The 23,792-nt window shown below is 45.1% G+C and overlaps 1 protein-coding gene and 1 long non-coding RNA gene across 12 annotated transcripts in view; both read right to left on the bottom strand.

The window, feature by feature from the left end:
* Positions 1-23,492, bottom strand: part of ENAH (ENAH actin regulator) — a 173,366-nt gene extending 149,874 nt beyond the window's left edge. For 5 of the 11 annotated variants that reach the window (XM_070055409.2, XM_089311461.1, XM_089311464.1 and 2 more), the window contains exon 1: positions 22,390-22,831. In XM_070055409.2, coding sequence (XP_069911510.2) covers positions 22,390-22,394 — 5 coding nt within the window. In that variant the 5' untranslated portion in view covers positions 22,395-22,831. Of the gene's footprint in view, positions 1-22,389 lie in introns of all 11 variants that reach the window. The other 6 variants (XM_070055412.2, XM_089311462.1, XM_070055418.2 and 3 more) reach the window with 3 other exon arrangements.
* Positions 8,146-9,680, bottom strand: LOC149122554 (uncharacterized). The gene is made up of 3 exons (XR_016218904.1): positions 9,545-9,680; positions 9,116-9,207; positions 8,146-8,385 (listed from the first exon to the last, which is right to left on the bottom strand). It is a non-coding gene; the product is annotated as an uncharacterized LOC149122554 (long non-coding RNA).
* Positions 23,493-23,792: the final 300 nt, after the last annotated feature.

The following is a 23,792-nucleotide window of genomic DNA, read 5'->3' as shown; positions in this document are numbered from 1 at the left end:
ACTGGAACTGGAGCAGCCAGGACTCGAACCAGCATCCATATGGCATGCCTGCATCACAGGTGGGAGCTTACCTGCCACACCACAACATTGGCCCCTATTTTCTTTCTTAAAACAGTTCATTAACTGTAGTTGGGTTACTAGCCCATTAAAATCTAAGTAATCAAGTAGATGCCTTTTGTAGTAAAAGTAGGTAATGGAACAAGTGTCTTTTCACTTAAACACCAAAGATTTAATCTTTTTAAATATCACTGCAGATGGAGTAGGACAGACCCTTAAAATGTCACGGAAGACAGAGACACAGGGAAAAAACAGCCATGTGACCACAGAAGGGGAAGACTAGAATGATCTACAGAGAAGGCAAGGGATACCAAAGGCTGCCAACAAGCACTAAAGGTGCAAAAGTCAAGAAGAGATTCTGAATTAAGACTTTAACAAAGAAATTCTCCCTTATTCCCACCCACTGACTGCTCTACACACTTCAGACTCAATATGCAACATCAACTCTGGTCTGAGTTTCTAGCCTGACACATATGTTACACATTTTGGACTTACCAGCCCCCACAACCATGTAAGCCAATTCCTTTCAGTAAATACATAAATGCTGGTTCTGTTTCTCTGAAGAAAAAAAAAAACTGATAATTTGGTAAGCATCTGGGAAAACAGGGGAAAGAGTAGATCTGAAGGTCACAAAAAATAAATTGCCTATTTCAAAACTACCCAAGATCTGCACAGGTTTACGAATTTAAGTTTCTCTTAAAAACCTTCTTGTATTACTTTTCAATGTGTTTTACAGACTAAGTTGTAAAGAACCCTAACAGTTATTCAATGAAAGAGTAACAACTACTGAGTGGGTAACAGGGCACTCATTTTGTAGAAGATTTCTTGACAAGAAAAATAAAATTAAAATATATATATTCAATATGTTGTCTTTATATAGTTGTGTGTGTGGGTTTTTTTTTTTTTTTTTTTTTTTTTGGACAGGCAGAGTGGACAGTGAGAGAGAAAGGTCTTCCTTTTTCCGTTGGTTCACCCCACAATGGCCGCCGAGGACGGCGCGCTGCAGCCGGCGCACCGTGCTGATCCAAAGCCAGGAGCCAGGTGCCTCTCCAGGTATCCCATTTGGGTGCAGGGCCCAAGCACTTGGGCCATCCTCCACTGCCTTCCCGGGCCACAGCAGAGAGCTGGCCTGGAAGAGGAGCAACCGGGACAGAATCCGGCGCCCCAACTGGGACTAGAACCCGGTGTGCCGCTGCAGGCGGAGGATTAGCCTATTGAGCCATGGTGCTGGCCGTCTTTATATAGTTTTTTTAAAGACTTACTTATTTACTTGAAAGTCGGAGTTGGGGGGGGGGGGAGGAAAGAGGTGGGAGAGAGGGGGAGAAGGAGAGAGAGACAGAGAGGGACAGAGAGGGACAGAGAGGATGAGAGAGAGAGATCTTCAATCTGCTGTTTTTACGTGGCTACAATGGCCAGGGCTGGGCTGAGCCAAAGCCAGGTGCCAAGACCTTTTTCTGGGTCTTCCACATGGGTGGCAGGGACACAGCACTTGGGCTATCTTCCACTGCTTTCCCAGGCCATTAACAGAGAGCTGAATCAAAGTGGAGCAGCCACTTCTGGTGCCCACATGGGATGCCAACATCACAGGCAGCAGCCTAACCCACTACACCCCAACACCAGCCCTGGTCTTTACTCTTTCAACATGTATTAAAATTTATCTAAATGTTATGCCATTCTTCATCACTTATTCGTACCTCTAACTTTATTAAAGGGGTATAAAAATATATTGTATAGAATACAAACTTGTTCAGCGTACCGTCCAATATTTATTCTTAGCTAACAAATTAAAAGGAGAAAGCCTAAATCAACAATCTTGGGTTTAACTGTTATTAATGTATTCAAAAAAGTTACTGAAGTCTCTGATTATACTCAACATAACAGAAAGTGCTCAGGAAAATGTGCCCTGAGTAAAATGAGCTTACACTTCATTTTTTGAGAGAAAATTAAGTCTGATGTGTCAAATGAGCTGATGGCCAACAGACGCTATAAGTTCAATGGAGAAAGACAGTCTGGAGGGACAACCAAAGATAAACTAGAAGAGAAAACTGAAGTTCCCTGGAGGGGAGCTCAGTGAAGCCAGCTTTCCACAGAATACAGTCAACACACTTAAGAAGACAAAAAGCCCATCTCTATCTTTGGGAAACAATAAACAAATCCTTCTGAGGCCAAGTCAGGGCACAGCAGGTAAAGCCATAGCCTTTAATGCTATGATGTTCATTCCCTGGCTGCTGCACTTCCAATGGCTTGGGAAAGCAATGGAAGACAGCCCAAGTGCTTGGGCTTCTAGACGCACATGGAGACCCAAATGAACCTTCTGGTTCCTGGCTCTGGCCTGGCCCAGCCCTGGCTGGGGAGTAAGTCAGTGAATGGAAGTTCTAACTCTTTCAAATAAATAAATCGTTAAAAACAAACAAACAAACAAAAACAGAAAGTACAATGAAAGAAGTAAGGCAGTCATTGAGGAGAAGGAGGACATGTTCCTAGGGATGCAAATAATTTGTCTACAGTCAGGGGACCTGTTTCTAACTTAAAGGTTCATTCTTAATTTTTAAAATAGAGAAACTCTAAAAACTAAACAGATGCTTGCTTAATATTCAGGAGCCTGAACTGTATTTTTAAAAAATACATATGGTATGACAAAAAGAAAACAAGTAGAATACACCAAATCCATAAATCCTCTCAACACATGACAAGTCTCAAAATAAGACAATGAATTATTAGTCCCATTCTGCAGAGAAAGAAATGGAGGTTCAGGAAAGTCAAGGCCTCAGAGGCAGTGAGCAGAACGACTCTGATTCTATTACACGATCTTCCCCCAAAATGAAAATGCCTCAAAAAATTTTCATATCCAGAAGGAAGATAACATTCAGAGAGCTTTTCCTTAAAGGAGAACAAAATAGTAATTCACAAAAGCAATACAAAATAACAGCATGAGATCTACTGCACACCATGGTAAATATAGTCAAAAATGATGCACTGTATACTTTAACAAAATTTCAAATGTACCACCAAATGAGGTGGCAGACATGCTAATCAGACCGATTTAATCATTTGCATTGTATGCTGTACATTTATTAAAGCCAACACCCCGTATTCCATAAAGTTATGATATCAATTAAAATTTTAACTTTTTTAAAAGTTAGATTGTTAAAAAAAACACTGGAAATCTACTAAGTGACATAAGTACTAGAGGATATTTTAAGAAAAATTTAAAATATGGTAAGAATGACATTACTCAGAAGAGAATCAACCACAAATGTATGAAATGCTCTCTTCCCTCATGGTACTATGTACTGCTCTCCACAATTCTTTTATTTTTTTAAACAGCTTTAATACATACTTGTGAGCAGAATCCTCATGGCTTAATATCTTTAAAAAAAAAAAAAAAAAGATTTACTTTGAAAGTCAGAGTTACAGAGAGAGAGAAGGGGGGAGGGAGGGAGAGGGAAAGGGAGAGAGAGAGAGAGAGGTAGGTCTTCCATCCACTGGTTCACTCCCCAATTGGCCATAACTGCTGGAGCTACGTCAATCCGAAGCCAGGAACCTCTTCCGGGTTTCCCACGTGGATGCAGGAGCCCAAGGACTTGGGCCATCTTCTACTGCTTTCCCAGGCCATAGTAGAGAGCTGGATCGGAAGTGGAGCAGCCGGGACTCGAACCGGTGTCCATATGGGATGCCAGCACTGCAGGCGGCAGCTTTACCCATTACGCCATAGCGCTGGCCCCTGCCACAACTCTTGAAAACCGATTACATCCTCCCCCACTAAACTGTAAGCCTAAGGAAATGGGTCATGTCTCTGCACAACTTTCTTTATTTCCTTTACTTACTTACAATAATTGTATTAACAATGTTCTTTTCCTTCTAGCTTATCCTTTAATTTTTTGTCATTTTTACTTATTTATCCTTTTGAGAGGCAGAGAGAGAGAAAAATAGAGACAGAGGGCTTCCATACACTGGTTCACTTCCCAAATGCCCAGAACAGCCACATCTGGGCCAGGTCAAAGCCAAGAGCTGAGAATCAATCCAGGTCTCACACATGGGTGGCAGGGACTCAACCTCTTGAGCCATCACTTGCTGCCTCCCAGGGTGCACATTAGCAGAAAGCTGGGATCAGAATCGGAACTGGAACTAGAACCCAGGCATTCAGATATGGGATGCGTGCACCAAGTCACATTTAAACTACTAAGCCAAATGCCCACCTCTGTAATGGTTTTTGAGGATTTAACTTATTGAGCCATGTTATTAACACTGGATTCACAAAGTAAGAATCATCAAGACTTAGGCTATGATAAACTGAAACTTCACCTCAATTCTAAGAGCATCAGAAGCCACTGAAGTGTTTCAGACATGAGGCTGCACTGATCAAACCTGAATTTCAAGAAGCTCTCTCCGACTGTAGCACAGTTACCAGACTGGATTGGGATAACAGATCAGTAAAATAGAGAATTCCAAACAACATATATGTAAAAAATGTTATATAAAATAAAATAGGTAGACACAAGGATCTTAACACAACAGCTCACTGTCAGACTCCAGAAGTTACCAGGGAAGCAAAAGTAATCCTAACATAAAAATATGAAATAATGAACTAACCATGTAGATAATGAGTCCCCAGCAAACATCCCTTCCAAGGCAGCATTAGCCTTCACTTCAGTTCACTTCACGTCTGCCCTGTCAGTCTCTCACTGATAGGCAGCTATTTCAATCCCAAAACAACACAATGCAAATCACCTACAAAGTTTAAGTGTAAACCTTTCAGAGAGGCATGCCTTTATGATGTCACTGAAAATGATGAAAAATATTTCTAACCAATAGCAAAGCCACTGACAAAAGTAAAGATCTGAGAAGGATACTGAGTAAAGGGGGCACGAGGGAACTTCACAGGGTATAAGTATGTTCCGTATCAGATGTGTACACATAATAAAAATTTACCAAGCCGAATGTACACTTGTGATTTGTGCATTCAGCTGTTTGTAAATTATACCTTAAGGGGTCACATAAAGGAAAATGAGTAAAGATGAGCCTTCTTCCTCCAAGAATTACTGGGTCTGGATATGAGACTAGCAATCCTATGGCCTACCCTGCTGCTATGGATTCCTTCTGAGAGGAGTGTGGTGTGGGCAAGAGGCGCGGAGTCACCACATAGACCCTGGGAGTCAGGTGAAAGGGGGCCAGAGGCGAGCAGCCCGCAGACTCATTGGGGTACAGCAGCTTAAATAGCCAAGGCAGCCAATCTGGTCAAGGGGTGGTTTATGCCCTAACCAATCACAGCCTGTTGCCAGGCAGGCTCCGTTGCCAGGTGGGTTTCAAAGCCATTCCTGAGTAACTGACGCTTGCTTGCCAGTGGCCATCTTGGCATGGCCTTCTCATTCCACACATTTCCCCCTTTTCATTTATTTTCGAGCAATGGGAGGCATGATTCTTGGCCATACCATGTTGACCCCGTTTCCACGTGGTCTCCGTACGCGGCTGTGCCTGTCTTAGGTTGTCCCCCAGGGGATCTTACCCATCATTGACTAACCAGCGCTCAAAACAGGAGACCACAGGAGTGCCTGCTCAGATGGGGGTAGGAATGAGGAACAATGGTTATCAGGAATGGCATGACTGAACACAGGCTGTGGGCTGTTCCAGTGGCTGACCAGAGCTAGTGGGGCAGGCTCCATTGCCATGTGGTTTCCAAAGCCATCCAATCACAGCCTGTTGCCAGGCAGGCTCTGTTGCCAGGTGGGTTTCGAAGCCATTCCTGAGTAACTGACACTCACTTGCCAGCAGCCATCTTGGCATGGCCTTCTCATTCCACCACACTACCCCACTATCAACATGAGGCAGAGAGCACAATGGCTGAACCACCAGGGGCCTGAGACACCAGTGAGCCACTGACTCAGCTGTGTCTGGAATGTACCCCATCTCTGGACTCCCAACCATATGAGATAAACTGTCTTAATGTTTAAGAACCTTACATCTGGCCGGCGCCACGGCTCAATAGGCTAATCCTCCGCCTAGCGGCGCCGGCACACCAGGTTCTAGTCCCGGTTGGGGCGCCAGATTCTGTCCCGGTTGCCCCTCTTCCAGGCCAGCTCTCTGCTGTGGCCTGGGAAGGCAGTGGAGGATGGCCCAAGTGCTTGGGCCCTGCACCCCATGGGAGACCAGGAGAAGCACCTGGCTCCTGCCTTCGGATCAGCACGGTGCGCCAGCCACGGCAGCCATTGGAGGGTGAACCAACGGCAAACAGAAGACCTTTCTGTCTCTCTCTGCCTGTCCACTCTGCCTGTCAAAAAAAAAAAAAAAAAGAACCTTACATCTGTTACTTGCAGCTGCAAGCATGTAAATGATTGCAGAAGACCAACAGAGAATACTAGCCCCTCAAAAGAAAATTATTTGAAAAATCAAAGGAAAGCATCTAGGAAAACTAATAAAGCCCTTGTGACCATTTTGGCAAAAAGGACTTTATCATACAGCAAAAGTCCATAATAACGTGAACAATATATAGTTTCATGCTGCCTTCAAATTTTGCCAGAAAAATTATGCAAAAATATTCTTAAAGCAACCCACACTTGATTCATTCTTCTTCTACTCTTAAGAATTTTAGACACAGTCACAACTATAACACAAATGTTTTCATAATTTTGTTGCACTTTTAAAGATTAAATCCAAATAAAACATTCTCTCTCTACCCCTTCTGTGCACTATTATCTCTGAAATGTTCTAGGTCACTTCATTCTACATTCCCTGTTCTTTACCAATTATTTTCAGAAAATAAAGACTCCTTACATGATGAAATCATGACCAAATACTTCACAGACACTAAACTTCAGGGGCTGGTGCTGTGGCATAGCAGGTGAAGCTGCTGCCTGCAGTGCCAACATCCCTCATGAGCACTGGTTCAAGTCCCAGCTGCTCCTCTTCTGATCTAGCTTTCTGTTTATGGCCTGGGAAAGCAGTAGAAGATGGCCAAAGTCGCTGGGTCCCTGAATCTGCATGGGAGACTTGGAAGAAGCTCCTGGCTCCTGGCTTAGGATCAGCCCAGCTCCAGCCATGGCCACCAATTAAGTGAACCAGCAGATGGAAGACCTCTCTCTCTCTCTGCCTTTCAAATAAATAAATAAATCTTTAAAAATGACACTATATTTCCATCTTCCACTTTCAGATGGCTTCAGTTTAATGAAACTATAAGTGTAATAAAAGAGAATGTAGGTGAATATATATGTGAATTTTAGGTTGGGAACACAGGACACCATAGACAGAAACTATGAAGACTGATGGACTGGCATGAAATTTTAAGACTTCTAAACCAAGACAAAGAAGCACCTGGCTCCAGGCTTCAATTTGGCGAAACTCCAGCCATTGCAGCCATTTGGAGAGTGAACCAAAGGACAGAAGACCTTTCTCTCCATCTCTCCCTCTTACTGTCTGTAACTCTACCTCTCAAATAAATAAATAAATAAATAAATAAAAAGTGACAAATTTGGAGCTGGTGCTGTGGTGCATCAGGTAAAGCCGCCACCTACAACGCCAGCATTCCATATGAGCACCAGTTCTAGTCCCGGTTGCTCCACTTCCAATCCAGTTCCCTGTTAACGCGCCTGGGAAAGCATAATATGGCCCAAGGCCTTGGGCACCTGCACCTACATGGGAGACCCAGAAGTTGTTCCTGGCTCCTGGCTTCAGATCGGTCCAGCTCCAGCCACTGCAGCCATCTGGAGAGTGAATCAACAGATGGAAGTGCTCACTCTGTCTCTCCCTCTGTCTGTAACTATGTCTTTTAAATCAATATTCTAATATTTTTAAAAAATGACAAATTTACAAGATACATGTAGATTTTACATTATGGCCCTCAATGAATCACACCCTCTGACAAGTCCTCGTGTAGTCCTCTTCCACACCGACTCTGTGCTTGACCACCTGACAAGCAGGGGCTTCAGAAGTTTTCATACCGGTGCATGCTCTTATGAGAAGGCTGTTAATGTTAAGTGAGAGATCGGGGGAGGAGGCCAAACAGACCCCTCAGATGAACCCAGTCAAGTGAATGAAAACACATGACTTAGTCCAGGAAGGAGCGGAGAAAGAACTGCCCAGCCAATTCACTCGTGTTTTTTTAAAGATTTTATTTATTTATTTATTTGAAAGCCAGAGTTACAGAGAGAGAAGGAGAGGCAGACAACAAGAGAGGTCTTTCATCTGCTGGTTCACTTCCCAGATGGCCACAACAGCCGGAGGTGCACTGATCCGAAGCCAGGAGCCAGGAGCTTCTTCTGGGTCTCCCACGTCAGTGCAGGGGCCCAAGGACTTGGGCCATCTTCTACTGCTTTCCCAGGCCATAGCAGACAGCTGGATCAGAAGTGGAGTAGTCAGGACTTGAATTGGTGCCCATAAGGGATGCTGGCACTCCCGGCAGCGGCTTTACCCGCTACGCCACAACGCTGGCCCCTGGATTCATGTTTTACAAGGTTTTGAGGTGGCTTGTTAACAGGAGTAGATAACTAATTTTATATATACTATAGAATGTGAATATTCCTACTAAGATACTATAAGAAAAATTAAACATTCCATTGGGGAAAAAAGACAGCACATGAACGCATATTTACACAAAAACAGAGGTGTTCCATAAAGAGATGAAAATATGGTTAACCCTACTTGTGATCAAAGAAATACAAATTAAAACAACACTGATATAACACTTTTTCCTATCAGATTGGCAAAGACTAAAAAGGTTGATAATGCTCTGAGTTGGCCAGAAAGTGAGGCAACTGGAACTCTCATCTACCAATGCTAACCTGGAAAAGTGCATCAAAAACCGGTAATTCTTCCTAGTCTGGTAATTTCACTTTACTTATTATTCAAATACTTACTGAACACCTATAGAGACCTGTTCTGAGAAGCAGCAGAGACAAATCACACAGGATCTTAAGAATTTTACACTTATTATTAACTTGGTTTTAGTCCCCAAGAGTGTCACTGAAGTAGGGGTGTCACTTTAGGAGGGGTGTATAAGACATTTGATTTCCACTTTAAGATCATCTGGTCTGTTACATGGAAGAATGAAATAAAGAAAACTGACCGTGAAGGTGAGATTTAATGGCAGTCTGGACTTGGCAGGTCAGTGAGACAGGCAGAAGCAAATGGAGGCCAGTCTGGCTGGATGCTGAAAGACTAGATATAGAAAAGAAATACTACTCTTTGACTTTATTTCTAAAAATTTATCGTAAACTATAATTAGATATGTGCACAAAGACACGTATCCAAAGATGTTCATTCATAGCAGTGTTTTGTTTGGGGGTTCTGGTCCACTCCCCAAATAGCCACAAAGCCAAGGTTGGGTCTGGCCAGAGGCAAGAACCATGAACCAAGAACTAAAACCAGGTCTCCCAATGTGGGTGGCAGGAACCCAATTACTTGAGCCATTACCACTGCTTCTTAGGTTCTGCATTAGCAGCAAACTTCTAAAAGTATACCCTTTTAAGATTAAGTAATCTTAAACACTGCTCACTTGGCTAATCCTCCGCCTGCGGTGCCGGCACCCCGGGGTTCTAGTCCCAGTTGGGGCGCCGGATTCTGTCCGGGTTGCTCCTCTTCCAGTCCAGCTCTCTGCTGTGGCCCGGGAAGGCAGTGGAGGATGGCCCAGGTCCTTGGGCCCTGCACCTACATGGGAGACCAGGAGGAAGCACCTGGCTCCTGGCTTCGGATCAGCGCAGCGCGCTGGCCGTAGCAGCCATTTGGGGGGTGAACCAACGGAAAAGGAAGACCTTTCTCTCTCTCTAACTCTGTCAAGAAAAAAAAAAAGTGGATAAGGCCATCTGTACAAAGCAATGACACACTATATAGTCACTAAAAGTATGCAATTTATATTTAGTGATAAGAATTATGTGGAAAAGGGCCGGATACAAAACATACAGTACAATTTCACTTTGATTTTTTACTTAATTTTCATTTTACTTGAAAGACAGAGAAACAAGACACAGAGAGATCTTCCATCTGTTGGCTCATTCCCCAAATGCCCACAACAGCCTGTGCTACATTGAAGTCAGGAGCCAGGAACTCCATCCATGTCTCCCGCGTGGGTGGCAGGGATCCAAGTACTTGAGCCACCACCTAGAGCCACCTCAAGATGTGTTTTAGCAGGAAGCTGGACTGGAAGCAGAGGAGTTGGGACTCAAACCAGGCATTCCAATATGCACTACAGGTATCCCGAGTCAGGCACCAATGTGAGTCTCGACCGCTTCACTTTCACTCCAACTCCTTATTAATATGCTTGGGAAGCAGCGAAAGATGGCCCAGGTGCTTGAGCCTCTGCACTTGCATCAGAGACCAGGATGAAGCTCCTGGCTTCGGATGGCCCAGTACTGGTCACTGTGGCCATTTGGGGAGTGAATCAGCAGATGGAAGATCTCTGTCTCTGTCTCTTCCGCCCCTCCCCCTGTAACTCTGCCTTTCAAATAAATAAATCTTGAAAAAAAAAATCTGGACTCCCTTGGAATCTGACCTAAGGAGCTAATCATCTTATTTTACTTATATTCTTAGATTCTCTAGAAAATCTCTCCTCTATTAAGAAGGACAGGAGATTGAGGGCCTCTAAAGCACAGTTAAAGGGCATCATCTGATTTCACATCATCGGATGTATATAGCAGGCCTCAGTTCATTTTTAAATGTCACTGCAGGCAGGCTTTGGCACAGCAGTTAAGATGCACCTAGGATGTCCCCATCTCATGAGGGTACATGGGTTACAGTTCCTGGCTCTTCTGATTCCAGCTAATGCACACCCTGGAAGGTAGCAGATGATGGCTCAGGTACTTAAGATACTTGCCATCGACATGGGACACCAGGATTGAAGGCCAGGCTCCTGATTTCAATCCGGCTATTTCAGGCATTTCAGAGCTGGCTATTTCAGGCATTCGGGGACTGAACCAATGAAGGGAAACTCTCTGACTACTCTGTCTTGTCTCTATCTCTGTTGCCCAAATTCTAAAAATTTTCTTTTTTTAATTTTAAATGTCATCATTTCTACCTCATTTCCCAAAGACTATACTCTGACATTTGAGAATACTGTAAAGAGACTCAAGAAAATCACCCCCGCGGGGCCGGACCTGTGGCATAGCAGGTAAAGCCACCACCTGTGGCACTGGCTTCCCATATGGGAGGCAATTCGAATACCACCTGCCCCATTTCTGATCCAACTCTCTGCTAATGTACCTAGGAAAGCAGTGGAAGACAGCATGAGTGTTTGGACCCCTGCACTCACGTGAGAGACCAGCAAGAACTTCCAGCTCCTGGCTTCAGACTGGCCCTGCTCAGCAGTTAAGACAATGGAGGAGAAGCCGGTGTTCCATACTGGAGTGCCTGAGTTCAAGTCCTAGCTCTGCTCCTGATTACAGCGCCCTGCAAATGCAGACTCTGGAAGGCAGCAATAACGCTCAAGTAATTGGGTTCTTATCACCCACGTGGAAGACCTGTATTGACTTCAGTCCCACCTTCAACCTGGCCAAGCCCCAGCCATTGCAGTTATTTGGAGAGTAAACCAGAGGATAGGAATTCTCTGGCTCTCCCTGCCTACCTCTCAAATAAATAGATAATTTTTAAAATAATCATCCAGGAGCCATCATAATAGTATAGCAGGTAAAACTGCAGCCTGTGATACTGTCATCCCAGCTGGGTGCCAGTTCATGTCCTGGCTGCTCCACCTCTAATCCAGTTACCTTCTAACGGCCTGGGAAAAGCAACAGAAGATGGCCAACTGTTTGGGCCCCTACCACCTATGTGGAAGACCCGAATGAAGTTCCTGGCTCCTGGTTTCAGCCTGGCCCAGCACTGACTACTAGAGCCACCTGGGGAGTGAAACAGCATATGGAAGATCTCTCTCTGGTTTTACCTCTCTGTAACCCTTTCAAATAAATAAATCTTTTTTTAAAAAATCATCATCATCCAAGGATTGGGTGGGGAGAGGGTTTGAGGTACAGTTTGTATACTATAAAATTCATCACTTTAAAGTGTTAAAATTCAGTGACTTTTTTTTAAGATCTTATTTATTTGAGAGGCAGAGTTACAGACAGAGGGAAAGACCAGGAGAAAGGTCTTCCATCCTCTAGTTCACTCCCCAAATGACTGCAATGGCTAAGACTAGACCAGGCTGAAGCCAGGAGCTTCTTCCAGGTCTCCCATGTGGGTGCAGAGGCCCAGCACCTGGGCCATCCTCCACTGTGTTCCTAGGCTATAAGCAGAGGACTGGATCAGAAGTGGAGCAGCCAGGACTTGAACCGGCACCCATACAGGATGCTGGCATAGCAGGTTGCGGCTTTACCTGCTACGCTACAGTGCTGGCCCCCAGTGACTTCTAATATATTCAAAAAGTTGAAGGGCTGGCACTGCGGCATAGCAGGTAAAGCCCCGCTTGCAGTGCCAGCATCCCTTATGGGTGCCAGTTCAAGTCCTGGCTATTCCACTTCCGATCCAGCTCTCTGCTATGGCCTGGGAAAGCAAAACAAGATGGCCCAAGTCCTTGGGTCTCTGCACCAACGTGGGAGACCCAGAACAAGCTCCTGGCTCCTGGTTTCAGATCGGCGCTGCTCCGGTTGTTGCAGCCAATTAGGGAGTAAACCAGAATATGGAAAACCTCTCTCTCTCTCTCTCTGCCTCTCCTCTGTGTAACTCTTTCAAATAAATAAATAAATCTTTAAAAAAAAAAAAAAGGTTGAGGAATCACTGTGATTTCCTCACGCCAGAAATAAAGCCCATATCCATAATAGTAGTCATTTCCCAGTTCTCTCTTGACAACCACTTATCTGCTTTCTGTCTCTATGGATCTGCCTATTCTGGACATTTCATATAAATGGAAGTGCAATAAACGGCCTTTTTTCTTAATTAACTAATTAATTTGATAGAGAGAACAAGCATACTCCCCACTGACTGGAACCCAATTACCTGAGTTATCATCACTGCCTCCCAGAGTTTGCATCGGCAGGAAGCTGGAGTCAGGAGCCCAAGCGTGGACTTAAACCCAGATAATCTAATATGGGAACTGGGCATCCTAACTGCTAGGCTAAATGCCCATCCCAGTATGTGGCATTTTGTGTGTGGCTTCTTTAGCTTAGGTTTTCTTTTCCTTTTTTTTTTTTTTAAAGATCTGTTTATTTGAAAGTCAGAGTTACACAGAGAGAGGAGGGGGAGGGGGAAGGGGAGGGGAGGGGAGGGGGAGGGAGGTCTTCCATCCGCTGGTTCACTCCCCAATTGGCTACAACAGCCGGAGCTGCACTGATCCAAAGCTAGGAGCCAGGAGCCTCCTGTGGGTCTCCCATGTGGGTAAAAGGGCCCGAGGACTTGGGCCATCTTCCACTGCTATCCCAGGATAGCAGAGAGCTGGATCAGAAGAGGAGCAGTCGGGACTAGAACCAGTGCCCATACGGGATGGGCTAGGGCGTTAACCTGCTGCGCCACAGTGCTGGCCCCTAGCTTAGGTTCTCAAGGTTTATCTGTCAAGTATCAAGTACCAAGTATCAGTACTTTATTCCTTTTTTTTTTTTTTTTAAGATTTCTTTATTTATTTGAAAGGCAGAGTTAGAGAGAGGCAGAGGCAGAGAGAAAGAGAAAGAGAAAAAGTCTGCTGGTTCACTCCCCAGATGGCCGCACCAGCCAGAGCTGTGCTGATCAGAAGCCAGGAGCCAGAAGCTTCCTCCTGGTCCCCAATGTGGGTGGAGGGGTTGAAGCACTTGGGCTATCTTCCATTGCTTTCCCAGGCCATAGCACAGAGCTGGATTGGAAGTGGAGCAGGTGGACGCGAACCAGTGCCCACATGGGATGCCAGCACTGCAGGCAGTGGCTCTACCTGCTACGCCACAGCGTCAGCCCCCTTCATTCCTTTTGATGGCCAAATATTGCAAATACATGTACATCCCACATTTTATTTATCCATTCATCAACTGAGGGACATGTGGGTTGTTCCCACTTTTTGGCTAGTAATAATAATAATGCCACTGAACATTTGCATATATGTTTTTATGTGGAGATGTCTTCATTTCTCATGTATTATAAATAGCAGTGCAATCACTAGGTCATAGGATAACTTTCTGCTGAATTGTTTCCTAAAGCAGCTGCATCATTTTAGACGGCTTGTCACATTCTTAACATAAACTTAAGAGATGTTACACTTTCTTAGAAATAGAGGATTTACTCTTATCAAGCCCATTCTGTGTGCCAAGTTTTATGTCAGGATTTTATCTAACTTTTTCAAAAACTCTATAATGCAGAAATTATTTCCACTTTATAGAATAAATTCAAATCTCAAAAAAAAGTTTGTAACTTATTCAAAATTAGTAAATGTCAAAACTAGAATTTGAAACCAGAGCTGAGTTCAAAGCCTTTACTCTACCCAACACCATGCAAACTCTACATTTAGATATATGTACAGGCCGGCGCTGTGGCTCAGTAGGCTAATCCTCCGCCTTGCGGCGCCGGCACACCAGGTTCTAGTCCCGGTTGCCCCTCTTCCAGGCCAGCTCTCTGCTGTGGCCCGGGAGTGCAGTGGAGGATGGCCAAAGTCCTCGGGCCCTGCACCCCATGGGAAACCAGGATAAGTACCTGGCTCCTGCCATCAGATCGGCGTGGTGCGCCGGCCGCAGCACGCCAGCCGCAGCAGCCATTGGAGGGTGAACCAACAGCAAAGGGAGGACCTTTCTCTCTCTCTCTCTCTCTCTCACTGTCCACTCTGCCTGTCAAAAAATAAATAAATAAATAAAATAGATATATGTACAGTGCTCCACTAAAATAATTCTTGGGAAAAGTTGCATATAATTAAATTTATTAGAATCATTATAAACCTTTCCAAAGATATTTCCAGAAAAATCTAAGAGGTCTCTTGCATTTACTGGCCCCCAATTTATCTTTCTTCATAAATGATTTCTATATGCACGTACGTACTTAAACAAAACCTGTCTATAATCCTAACCATTACACAGATTACCTTCTTCCATCAGTTAGTATGTGCTGACAAAAACAAAAAGTGTAGACACCTTCTGATACAAAAAGAATTGTGTCCCCAACCCTAAAATTTATATACTGATACCCTGATACTCTAGCTCCCCAATGGCACTATATTTGAAGACAGGGATTTTAAGAGGTAGTCAAGGTTAAATGAGATCATAAGGACGGGGTCCTTGTCCAATAGGACTGATGGCTCTGTAAGAGGAAGTTCAGAGAACTACCCCCAATATCAAGCCACCTAAGAACAGAGCAGAAAGGCCATCTTTTGCAAGCCAGGGAAGGGAGATGCTACCAGAACCCAACCACATCTGAGAGTTTAGCCTCCAAAGCTGTAAAAAAAAAGAAATTCTGTTGTCTAAACCTCAAATCTATGGTATTTCTGTTATGACAACAGCCCAGGCTAACTATCTTCTTTCATGAACATCCTGAACTACCCAATTATTGGTGTTTCAAGCCCTGATAAGAACCAAAACAAAGCAGGCATTAAATAGAATGGAAATAAGCTAAACCAAAACAGATGTTTAAGCTTGCTGCTTAAAATATATTATGAGTTCTCTGGTCAAAGAGACTAAAAACACAGAATAATGGTCCTTCTATTAACTCAGGATTGAGTGACAACATCAAAGAAACATGGTTTCCTCCCGAAAGTGCTTCAGAGTTAGACAAACCTAAGTTGACTCTCTGGCACTTCTGAGCTTTGTGTAGGAGTAAGGAGCATATTCTACAGCTATTCCTGTGGTCAGGACACTGTGGTCAGGGTCTGTTTCATCAAATAATTTGCTAGCACTTAGTATCTGCCAAACACTATATTACACTCCACAGCACCCAGTACAGTTCCAGAACAATCTATGTGCTCCAAAAATGGTGATTGTTATTGTCAATAAATACATTCTACAAAAGAAAAAAAAAAGCACCACAGCTATGTGAAATACTTCTGTGGGTACTATGTGCCAAGCAAGCACCACGCTGCTACAATAAATATAAAAACACAGTCCCTGCCATTAAAGAGCTTACAATGAAAGGGACAAACAGATCCAGATCACTGTCAAACAGGGCAATACATGTAATGGGAAAAAAGCAGAGTGCACAGAACAGCTACTGGAGGTAGATCAGTCAGGTGCTACTTCCAGAAAGTCTTACAAGGAATCCCTGTCCAGTTTCTATGTAAGAAAATCTATAAGCCCTTATTTGGAATAGCACCCACTGAAGTGCAGCCTCAATTCAGATTCTCTCTTTAACTTTTACTTCCACTCAATTCCACCCAACAATTTCAAAGGAGGAGGAAAAAAAGAGGAAAAGATAACTTTAAGTAAAAGTATCCTCTTACTCCTCAACAATCATATAAAAATTGAAATCACATTTTTCCAAATCCTTATTACACTCATGATAAAGACTGGGTTTTTACAAGTTACACAATCACCCCTGTTTTAAGCTGTGTGTAGGATAAATTATCAAAACCATTAATCCAATATGCAATTTCTTCTATACCAGCCAAATGGTTCCTGCCTACTTATTTTGCTTATTTCCACTGGGCTAACAAGGTATCCAAAACTTTGTATACTGTATAAAGTTTATTCTCATCCAAGATTTGTTCACTTAATAAATATCTACAATACCACCATTCAAAAAGATGAAAATTTGGCTCCTGCTCCTAAAATAAACCGCGGTGGGAAAGTCACATCCATCAGCTCCAAGCACAAATGAAGACCCATGAGAACAGAGACTACTATTTGTATCCTTTCATGGGTATCTCACTTGACACTTACCAATCTTGTGAAATAATAGAATTATCTCCAGTTTTACAGTGTGTTCAATTAACAAATCAACAAATTAAATCTGGGTCTTCTGACCCTTGATTGCAATGTATATTAAACTTGTCATTACCACAAAATGAAGGTAACAGAATCACAAGAAGTACTTCAAAGTCACCAAACATTAACACAGGAAGAAAACTTAACAGTTATCCTAATAAGGTTGCAGTAGCTCATAGGTAGTTATAAACAAACACATTCCAGGAACCACTCCCCAGTGCCATGTCCCAACCACTTAACACTAATGAATCACAGCACCCTTCCCCACACCAAGCCCAGGAATACATCAGCCTCCTTATCACCATGGCAACCACCAACTGAAGTAACCAAATTGTAACCTATTCGACATCCTTGAACTAAGGTCCACAGGTGAAACAAGCTGCACAAAAGTTTTAACCAACTAGTCTTAAAAAGAGAACCAGGCCTGAAAACAAGAGTAATATATGTTTACAAGAATATAAAGCACCTTCTCTTCTATTATCATTTGATATTCACTATCCAGTAATGCCAGGGGCCAGTGTCATGACGAAGCAAGTTCAGCCACTGCCTGTTATGCCAGCATTCCACATGAGCATCAGTTCAATTACTGGCTGCTCCACTTCCGATTCAGGCCCCTGCCGATACACCAGGGAAAGCAGCAGAAGATGGCCCAATTGCTTGCCCCCACCACCCATATGGGAGACCCGGATGGAGTTACTAGCGTCTGGCTTCAGCAAGGGCCACTGCAGCCATTTAGGAAGTGACCAGCAGATGGAAGATTTTTCTCTCTCTCCAACTGTACCTTTCAAGTAGATAAATCTTTAAAAAATTATATTTTACATATGTTCCAAAAAGTCATCAGGAGCCAATGTTGTAATGCAGAGGGTGAAGCTGAAACCAGCAGCCCATATCAGCGCACAGGTTCAAGTCCCAGGTGCTCCACTTCTGATGCAACCCCTGCTAATCTGCCTGGGAAAAGCAGCAGAAGATGGCCCACCTCCTTTGGACTCTACCATCCAGGTAGGGTTCTTGGATCCTGCCTTTGGCCTGGCCCAGCCCTGGCCATTACAGCCATTTACCAAGTGAACTAATGAATGAAAGATTGTTCTCTTTGTCTCTCCCTTTCTCTGTGTCACTCTTCGAAATAAAATAAAAATTTATAAAAATTATTCTTTTTAAATAACCAACCTGGGCCGGCGCTGCGGCTCAATAGGCTAATCCTCTGCCTTGTGGCGCAGGCACACCGGGTTCTAGTCCCGGTCGGGGCGCCAGATTCTGTCCCGGTTGCCCCTCTTCCAGGCCAGCTCTCTGCTGTGCCCCGGGAGTGCAATGGAGGATGGCCCAAGTGCTTGGGCCCTGCACCCCATGGGAGACCAGGAGAAGCACCTGGCTCCTGCCTTCGGATCAGCGCAGTGCGCCGGCAGCGGCGCACCAGCCGCGGCAGCCATTGGAGGGTGAACCAACGGCAAAGGAAGACCTTTCTCTCTCTCTCTCTCTCTCTCTCTCTCTCTCTCACTGTCCACTCTGCCTGTTAAAAAAAAAATAAAATAAAATAACCAACCTGGTTGAGTCCTAGCTACCCCACTTCCGATCCAGCTTCCTGCTAATGGGCCTGAGAAGCAGCAGGTGATGCTCAAAGACCTGAGTCACTGCCAACTCATGCAGGAGAGCCAATGGAGTCTCTGGCATCTGACTTTGTCCTGGCCAAGCCTCAGCTGCTGTGGGCATTTGGGGAGAGAACCAGTGGATACAAGGTCACTTTTTCTCCCTCCATCTGTCTTTCAAATAAATAAATAAAAATGAGGTGCTAGTGTTTGGCACAGCATTAAGACCTAGCTTAGGACTCCTGCATCCCATATCAAAAGTGCCTGGACTGGAGTCTCTGCTCTGCTCTTGATTCCAGCTTCCTGCCAATGTGCACTCGAACCCTGGGAGGCAGCAGGTGACAGCTCAAGACCTGACTGAGTACCTGGCTCAGCACTGGCTACTGTGGGCACTTGAGGAATGAACCAGCAGATGGGAGCTACATCCATCCATCCAACAACCATCCATCCGTTTCTTTCTCTCTCCACCCCCCTCAATAAATAAATAAATGTTTTTTAAATCCATTACTGAAATAATGATTAGATTGAGGTCAACTATGTAGTAAGTGGCTTGGACAAATCCTCACAACTCTTATATGAGACTTTTGATATGAAAAAGTCAGAGTAGCTAGTGGAAATTTGGACTATCTAACATGGACTCAAGAATGTCAACCTAATCTCTTCTTAGCCACTAGCATAAAACTAATATCTTAGACAAGTTCTTCTAAGAAAAAAAATCTTTAAATAAATTACTAACCAACTTATTTTAAAATTGCAATCATTTGAGGCACAGCAGAGTAAGCCATCACTTGGGACACCCTCATCCCATCACAGAGTACCTGGATCAAGTCTTAACTCTGCTATGCTGCCAGCTTCCTGATAATATACCTAGGAAGCAGTGGATGATGGCCCAAGAACTTCAGGTTTTTGCTACCCACGTGGGAAACCCAGAGGGAGTTCCTAGCTCCTAGGTTCATCCTGTCCTAGCTCCAGCCACTGAGGGTTATTTGGGGAGTGAACCAGCAGATGGTTCAGACAGCTAGATCTGTGTGTCTTTCTCTCCCTCTTTGTCACTCTGCCTTTCAAATAAACAAATCTTTTTTTTTTTTTACAAGGCACGTACTTCAAAAAACTCATGGAAAATTAAAAGTTTCCACAAACATTCTGAAGTACTCTCCTACATGCATATGCATATAAAAACAAATTTCAATCACAAAGCCATATAACACTTTTGAAACATTACATAAATGAAAAACAGAATAAAACCAAAAAGTCAGGAGACCCCAAAGGACTAGATTTTTTAGTCTTTACCCTTCCACTGGCCCATATACTTTTTTCTTTCTCTAAGAAAAATATTACTAAGTAAGCCTATATACACACAGCCCTTTAAATGTATAGAATGACTTACAACTATTTCAGGAATATAAAGTATTATTCTGTTCCCTCCTGTATACAATTACATCATCATAAGCATGCTATTCCTAAAACTAAAATCATTTGAGAGATATTGTCACAAATTCTTACAATGCAACCATCATTTTTTCTCCTCAGAATTCTCACCAACTTAATTTGGAAATTCCTGCCCAGGCACCATTTCTGGATGCCCTTCCAAAGGTCAAAACTACCCCTGAATATAACTAAAGACGACTCAATTTAAAAGGCTTACTCTGATGTCCCACAGTACTTGAAAGCATCATAAAGACTGAGCAAATACTAATATTTGAAAAGCCCTCTCTTAAGCACCAAAATATCTCAAAAAGTTTGCAACCAGAACAGGAACCTTTCACCTCCAGACCAGACCATTCTACTTTTTATAAGTATCTGAACAAATGCACATATCTGAGTTGTACAAACCACCTACCAAATCCAGTGCCTTCCAGAGTGACAAGCTGATCCTCTTTTCTGCTCTTAAATTATTCAAAATCAGCCTACAAAGAATTACTGTAGACTGCTTAAACAAACTTTTCAGACCTGTGTACCATGTTCTATATTTATGCTACTGAAAACAGTGTGATTCCTCCCTCTCTACTGCTAATAAGGAATACTGCAAAAAAAAAAAAAAAGAGAACTTTAAAAACACAAGTTATATTTTATTAGAAAAAGAACCTTTAAGTGAAGACATAATTTAGACAGATAGTGATTAAACTTTATTGAATATTCGGAACTTTAACTTATCTTTTTTAGCTCACAATCGGAATCAAATAACTTTATAACCATTCTTATTTTCAAATTAACCTGTTTTACCATTCTCAATGTTAAAAGAAATTTACCTAAAACTTAAAAAACCTGGCAACCTTCAGGTCTGCAAGACCCCTATAGCATTAAATCCCTAAAGCAGAAATTAACAAGAGTCGCTATTACAAGATATAACATGTATTTTATTACAGTTCCTGAGTTTCCAAAGACATCAGTAATTTGATTAAAAAAAAGTGCTTAAACATAACGGCTGAAGTTTTTTCAAGCCATATTTTATACAGATTAATTGTGGTTTTCTGCTTTATATGTCATAATTACTTTTTAAACTGACCCATCACATTTGCAAATAACGTGTGAAATAACCAAGGAAAAGGGGTCAGTCACTTAGAGACACAGCTTAAACACATTTTTAAGGCCATCGAAATAAAGGTCTGTAACTTGCAGTCAGAGAAAAAAATAACTCAAGTTCACAGTAAGCTTAAGTGAAAACACAGCTATATCACATAAAATATATGAAAAAGCAAAATGGAAACATGTTCGAACAACCTTGATAGAAAAAAAATAAAGTTTAAAGTGGAAAGTACTTCAATTGAGAAAAAAATTCCAATGACATGACATTTTCTTGCCAAAGCAAAGGAATTTTGCAGATTATATCATTCAAATCCCATTGTAAAGGTCTTGGCAACGGTTGGCCATTAATCTTTAACACAAAGGAGATTCAAATCCAAATGAACTGTAAGACTATCTCATCCAGGACAGAGAAATAAGAATAATTTACTTTATCCACAATTGTTTAACCTAAAAGGAAGGCCCTTAAGGATGATAACGCAGAATGGGATCAGCCTCGAGTCTACCAAGTCCCATCTCTCACGAAGTCTTGCACCAACCCGAAAGGAGAAGGTTATGGACACAAAACAAGCCGAGGGGGAAAAACCTCCAATGAATGACACACCACATCGTGGTCTGTTCTCCTACTCAACTGGAGAAACGAAAAGAAAAATATCACACTATGTGTTTCACTGTGTCAATTTTTAAAAAATATTTTACCATCGTACCTTCGATTCTTTCCTTTGCGACTAAGAAAATTTTTTCTCTTGTTTTATTGATTACAGAGGAAAGGGGAAAGCAGCTGCTGCAATGCAACACAGGCAACCGAAGGAAGGCTTTTCCAAACAAATCCCTCCCCTGCCCCCAATCACACACCCCAAACAACTTACTTATCCCAGCATTTTACGCCCCCCCATCTAACAAATTCTTTCCCTTCCCCCACCACAGTGAAATTTCACCTTTCACAGGTCCTTCATCCACCCCTCCCAGGACACTTTATTACCCGCAGAAATTCCAGAGCTTTCAAACTTTTCTTCCTTTTTTAATTTTACTGGAGAGTTTTGTACCAAAAGTGCATGAAATTTTTACATATCTACGTAAAAATACCTGTTTCCCAGCAACAAGCACGCTTCTCGAACCCCTCCCCATCTCCCGGGTTTTGCTTGCAAAGACTGGGGGGGAAGGAGCCGGGAGCAAATTAAATTTAGGAGGGGAAATCCGGGGTTAAAAAGGAGCATTTGAGGAAAAATGGGAGAACGGCGGAGCGAGACCGAGCCCCCCCCAAAGCAAGAGTGCTGGGCAAGGTTAGAAGAAAGAAAGAGAAATTAGAAGGAACAAAAGGGAGCGGGGGAGAGACCAGAGACCGGGAGATGCGCCGGCCGGGAGCTGGAAGGCGGGGTCCCAGGAAAGCGGGGGTCGCGGTGCCCGCGGCACAATGGCCGGCCCAGCCCCCGCCCCGCGCTCCTCACCTCATGGTGCCGGCGGCGCCGAGGCTTCCCCAGCAGCCGGGAGACGCGGGAGGCGCGAGCTGAGGGGGTTTCTGCTCCAGGGGCGGGGACGCAGCTCCGAGCCGCGAGACAAGTGTCCGGCTCCTCCTTCGGCGGCCGGGGGGCTACACCATCTCCTCGCACAAAGCCGAGGCGCCGGCCCGAAGTCTGAGAGAAGAGGGCAGGAGAAAGGCTGGGGAGGGGGCGGAGAGGCCGAGGCGCGGAGCGGGTCCCCCGGCGGCGGCCGCCGCCTCCCACCGCCTCCTCCTCGTCTTCGTCCTCCTCCTCCTCCCGGAGCTTCCTCGGACGCCCGCGGAGGGGTGCCCGCCGGGGCCGCGCACCCGGCCGCCGCTCCACAGGCCCGCGCCGCCGCGCCCGCCGCCGAGGCCGTGTGCAACCGGCAGCTGCTGCAGCCGCGGGAGGAGAGCCGGGAGCGCCGCGCGGGGCCCGGGAGGAGGCGGGGCGCGCGGCGGAGGAACACGCAGGCGCCGCCCTCCTCCCCTCCTTCCCCGGGGGCGAGGGGGCGGCGCGGGGGGAGGGGCGGCGGGGGGCCGGGCGCACCCCCCGAGCCGGCGGCCGGGCTCCCGCCGGACTGCGGAGAGCCGGGCGGGGCGGGCGCGGGCTCGGCGACGGCGGCGGAACCCAGGCTCTTTGTGCTTCCCTACCCCGCCCCCTGCAGCCCCCGGAGCTGCGGGCAGCCCCCCTCCGCGCCCGCTCGCTCGCTCGCCGTCGGCGGGGGTTCCTCGCCCGGGGCTGTCCTTGGCCGTCGGCCCCCCTGCCGGTCGCCTCACTCTCCCTTAAGGCTGAGGGAGCCCCGGGGCCTCGCGCCTGGCCGCGGTGCGGGACCGGAGGCGCCGGGACCAACCGGGCGCCGCTCCCGCGGGCACCGGCGTGGGAAGCCGGGATGCGTGACTGGCCCAGGGCTTGTCCTCAGCTCGCCCTGTTGCGCTCTCAGGACAGGGACGAGGGGCTGGGTGGCCCTCGCGGCCGCCAGGGATGCCTCGGGGGCTCGGGCTGGGGGAGTGGCAAGGGGATGTAGAATGTGGTCATCATTGTTTGCTGCGCTCCTTCTCCTGCCGAGGAATCCCGGCGTGCCGTGCCGATTTAACGAGCTGATACGCACGCTATGTATAGGGATGACTTCATCCCGGAGCGAACGCGGCCGGCTCGCGGGGAACCTTGTGCAGCCGCAGCGGTGGAAGGGGAGCGACGCGGCGGGCGCCGCGGCTTTCCGTCGTCACCGGCAGAAAGGGAATCCCGGGCGGGGGCGGGGAGGGAGATGAGCGAACGACAGTTTCCATTTTCCGTCGTTCCTACAGTCTTGAAATCGCCTCCTTTAAAAGGCAGCTGGAAAAGACTGTCGAGGCAAACTCCTTTAAAGTGGG

This window comes from Oryctolagus cuniculus, chromosome 13, assembly GCF_051225735.1.
Source record: "Oryctolagus cuniculus isolate XC-2025 breed Fujian yellow rabbit chromosome 13, ASM5122573v1, whole genome shotgun sequence".
In the NCBI taxonomy this organism is placed as follows: domain Eukaryota; kingdom Metazoa; phylum Chordata; class Mammalia; order Lagomorpha; family Leporidae; genus Oryctolagus; species Oryctolagus cuniculus.
Note: the sequence above shows the minus strand (reverse complement) of the source record. Positions and strands in the feature narration are given on the sequence as shown.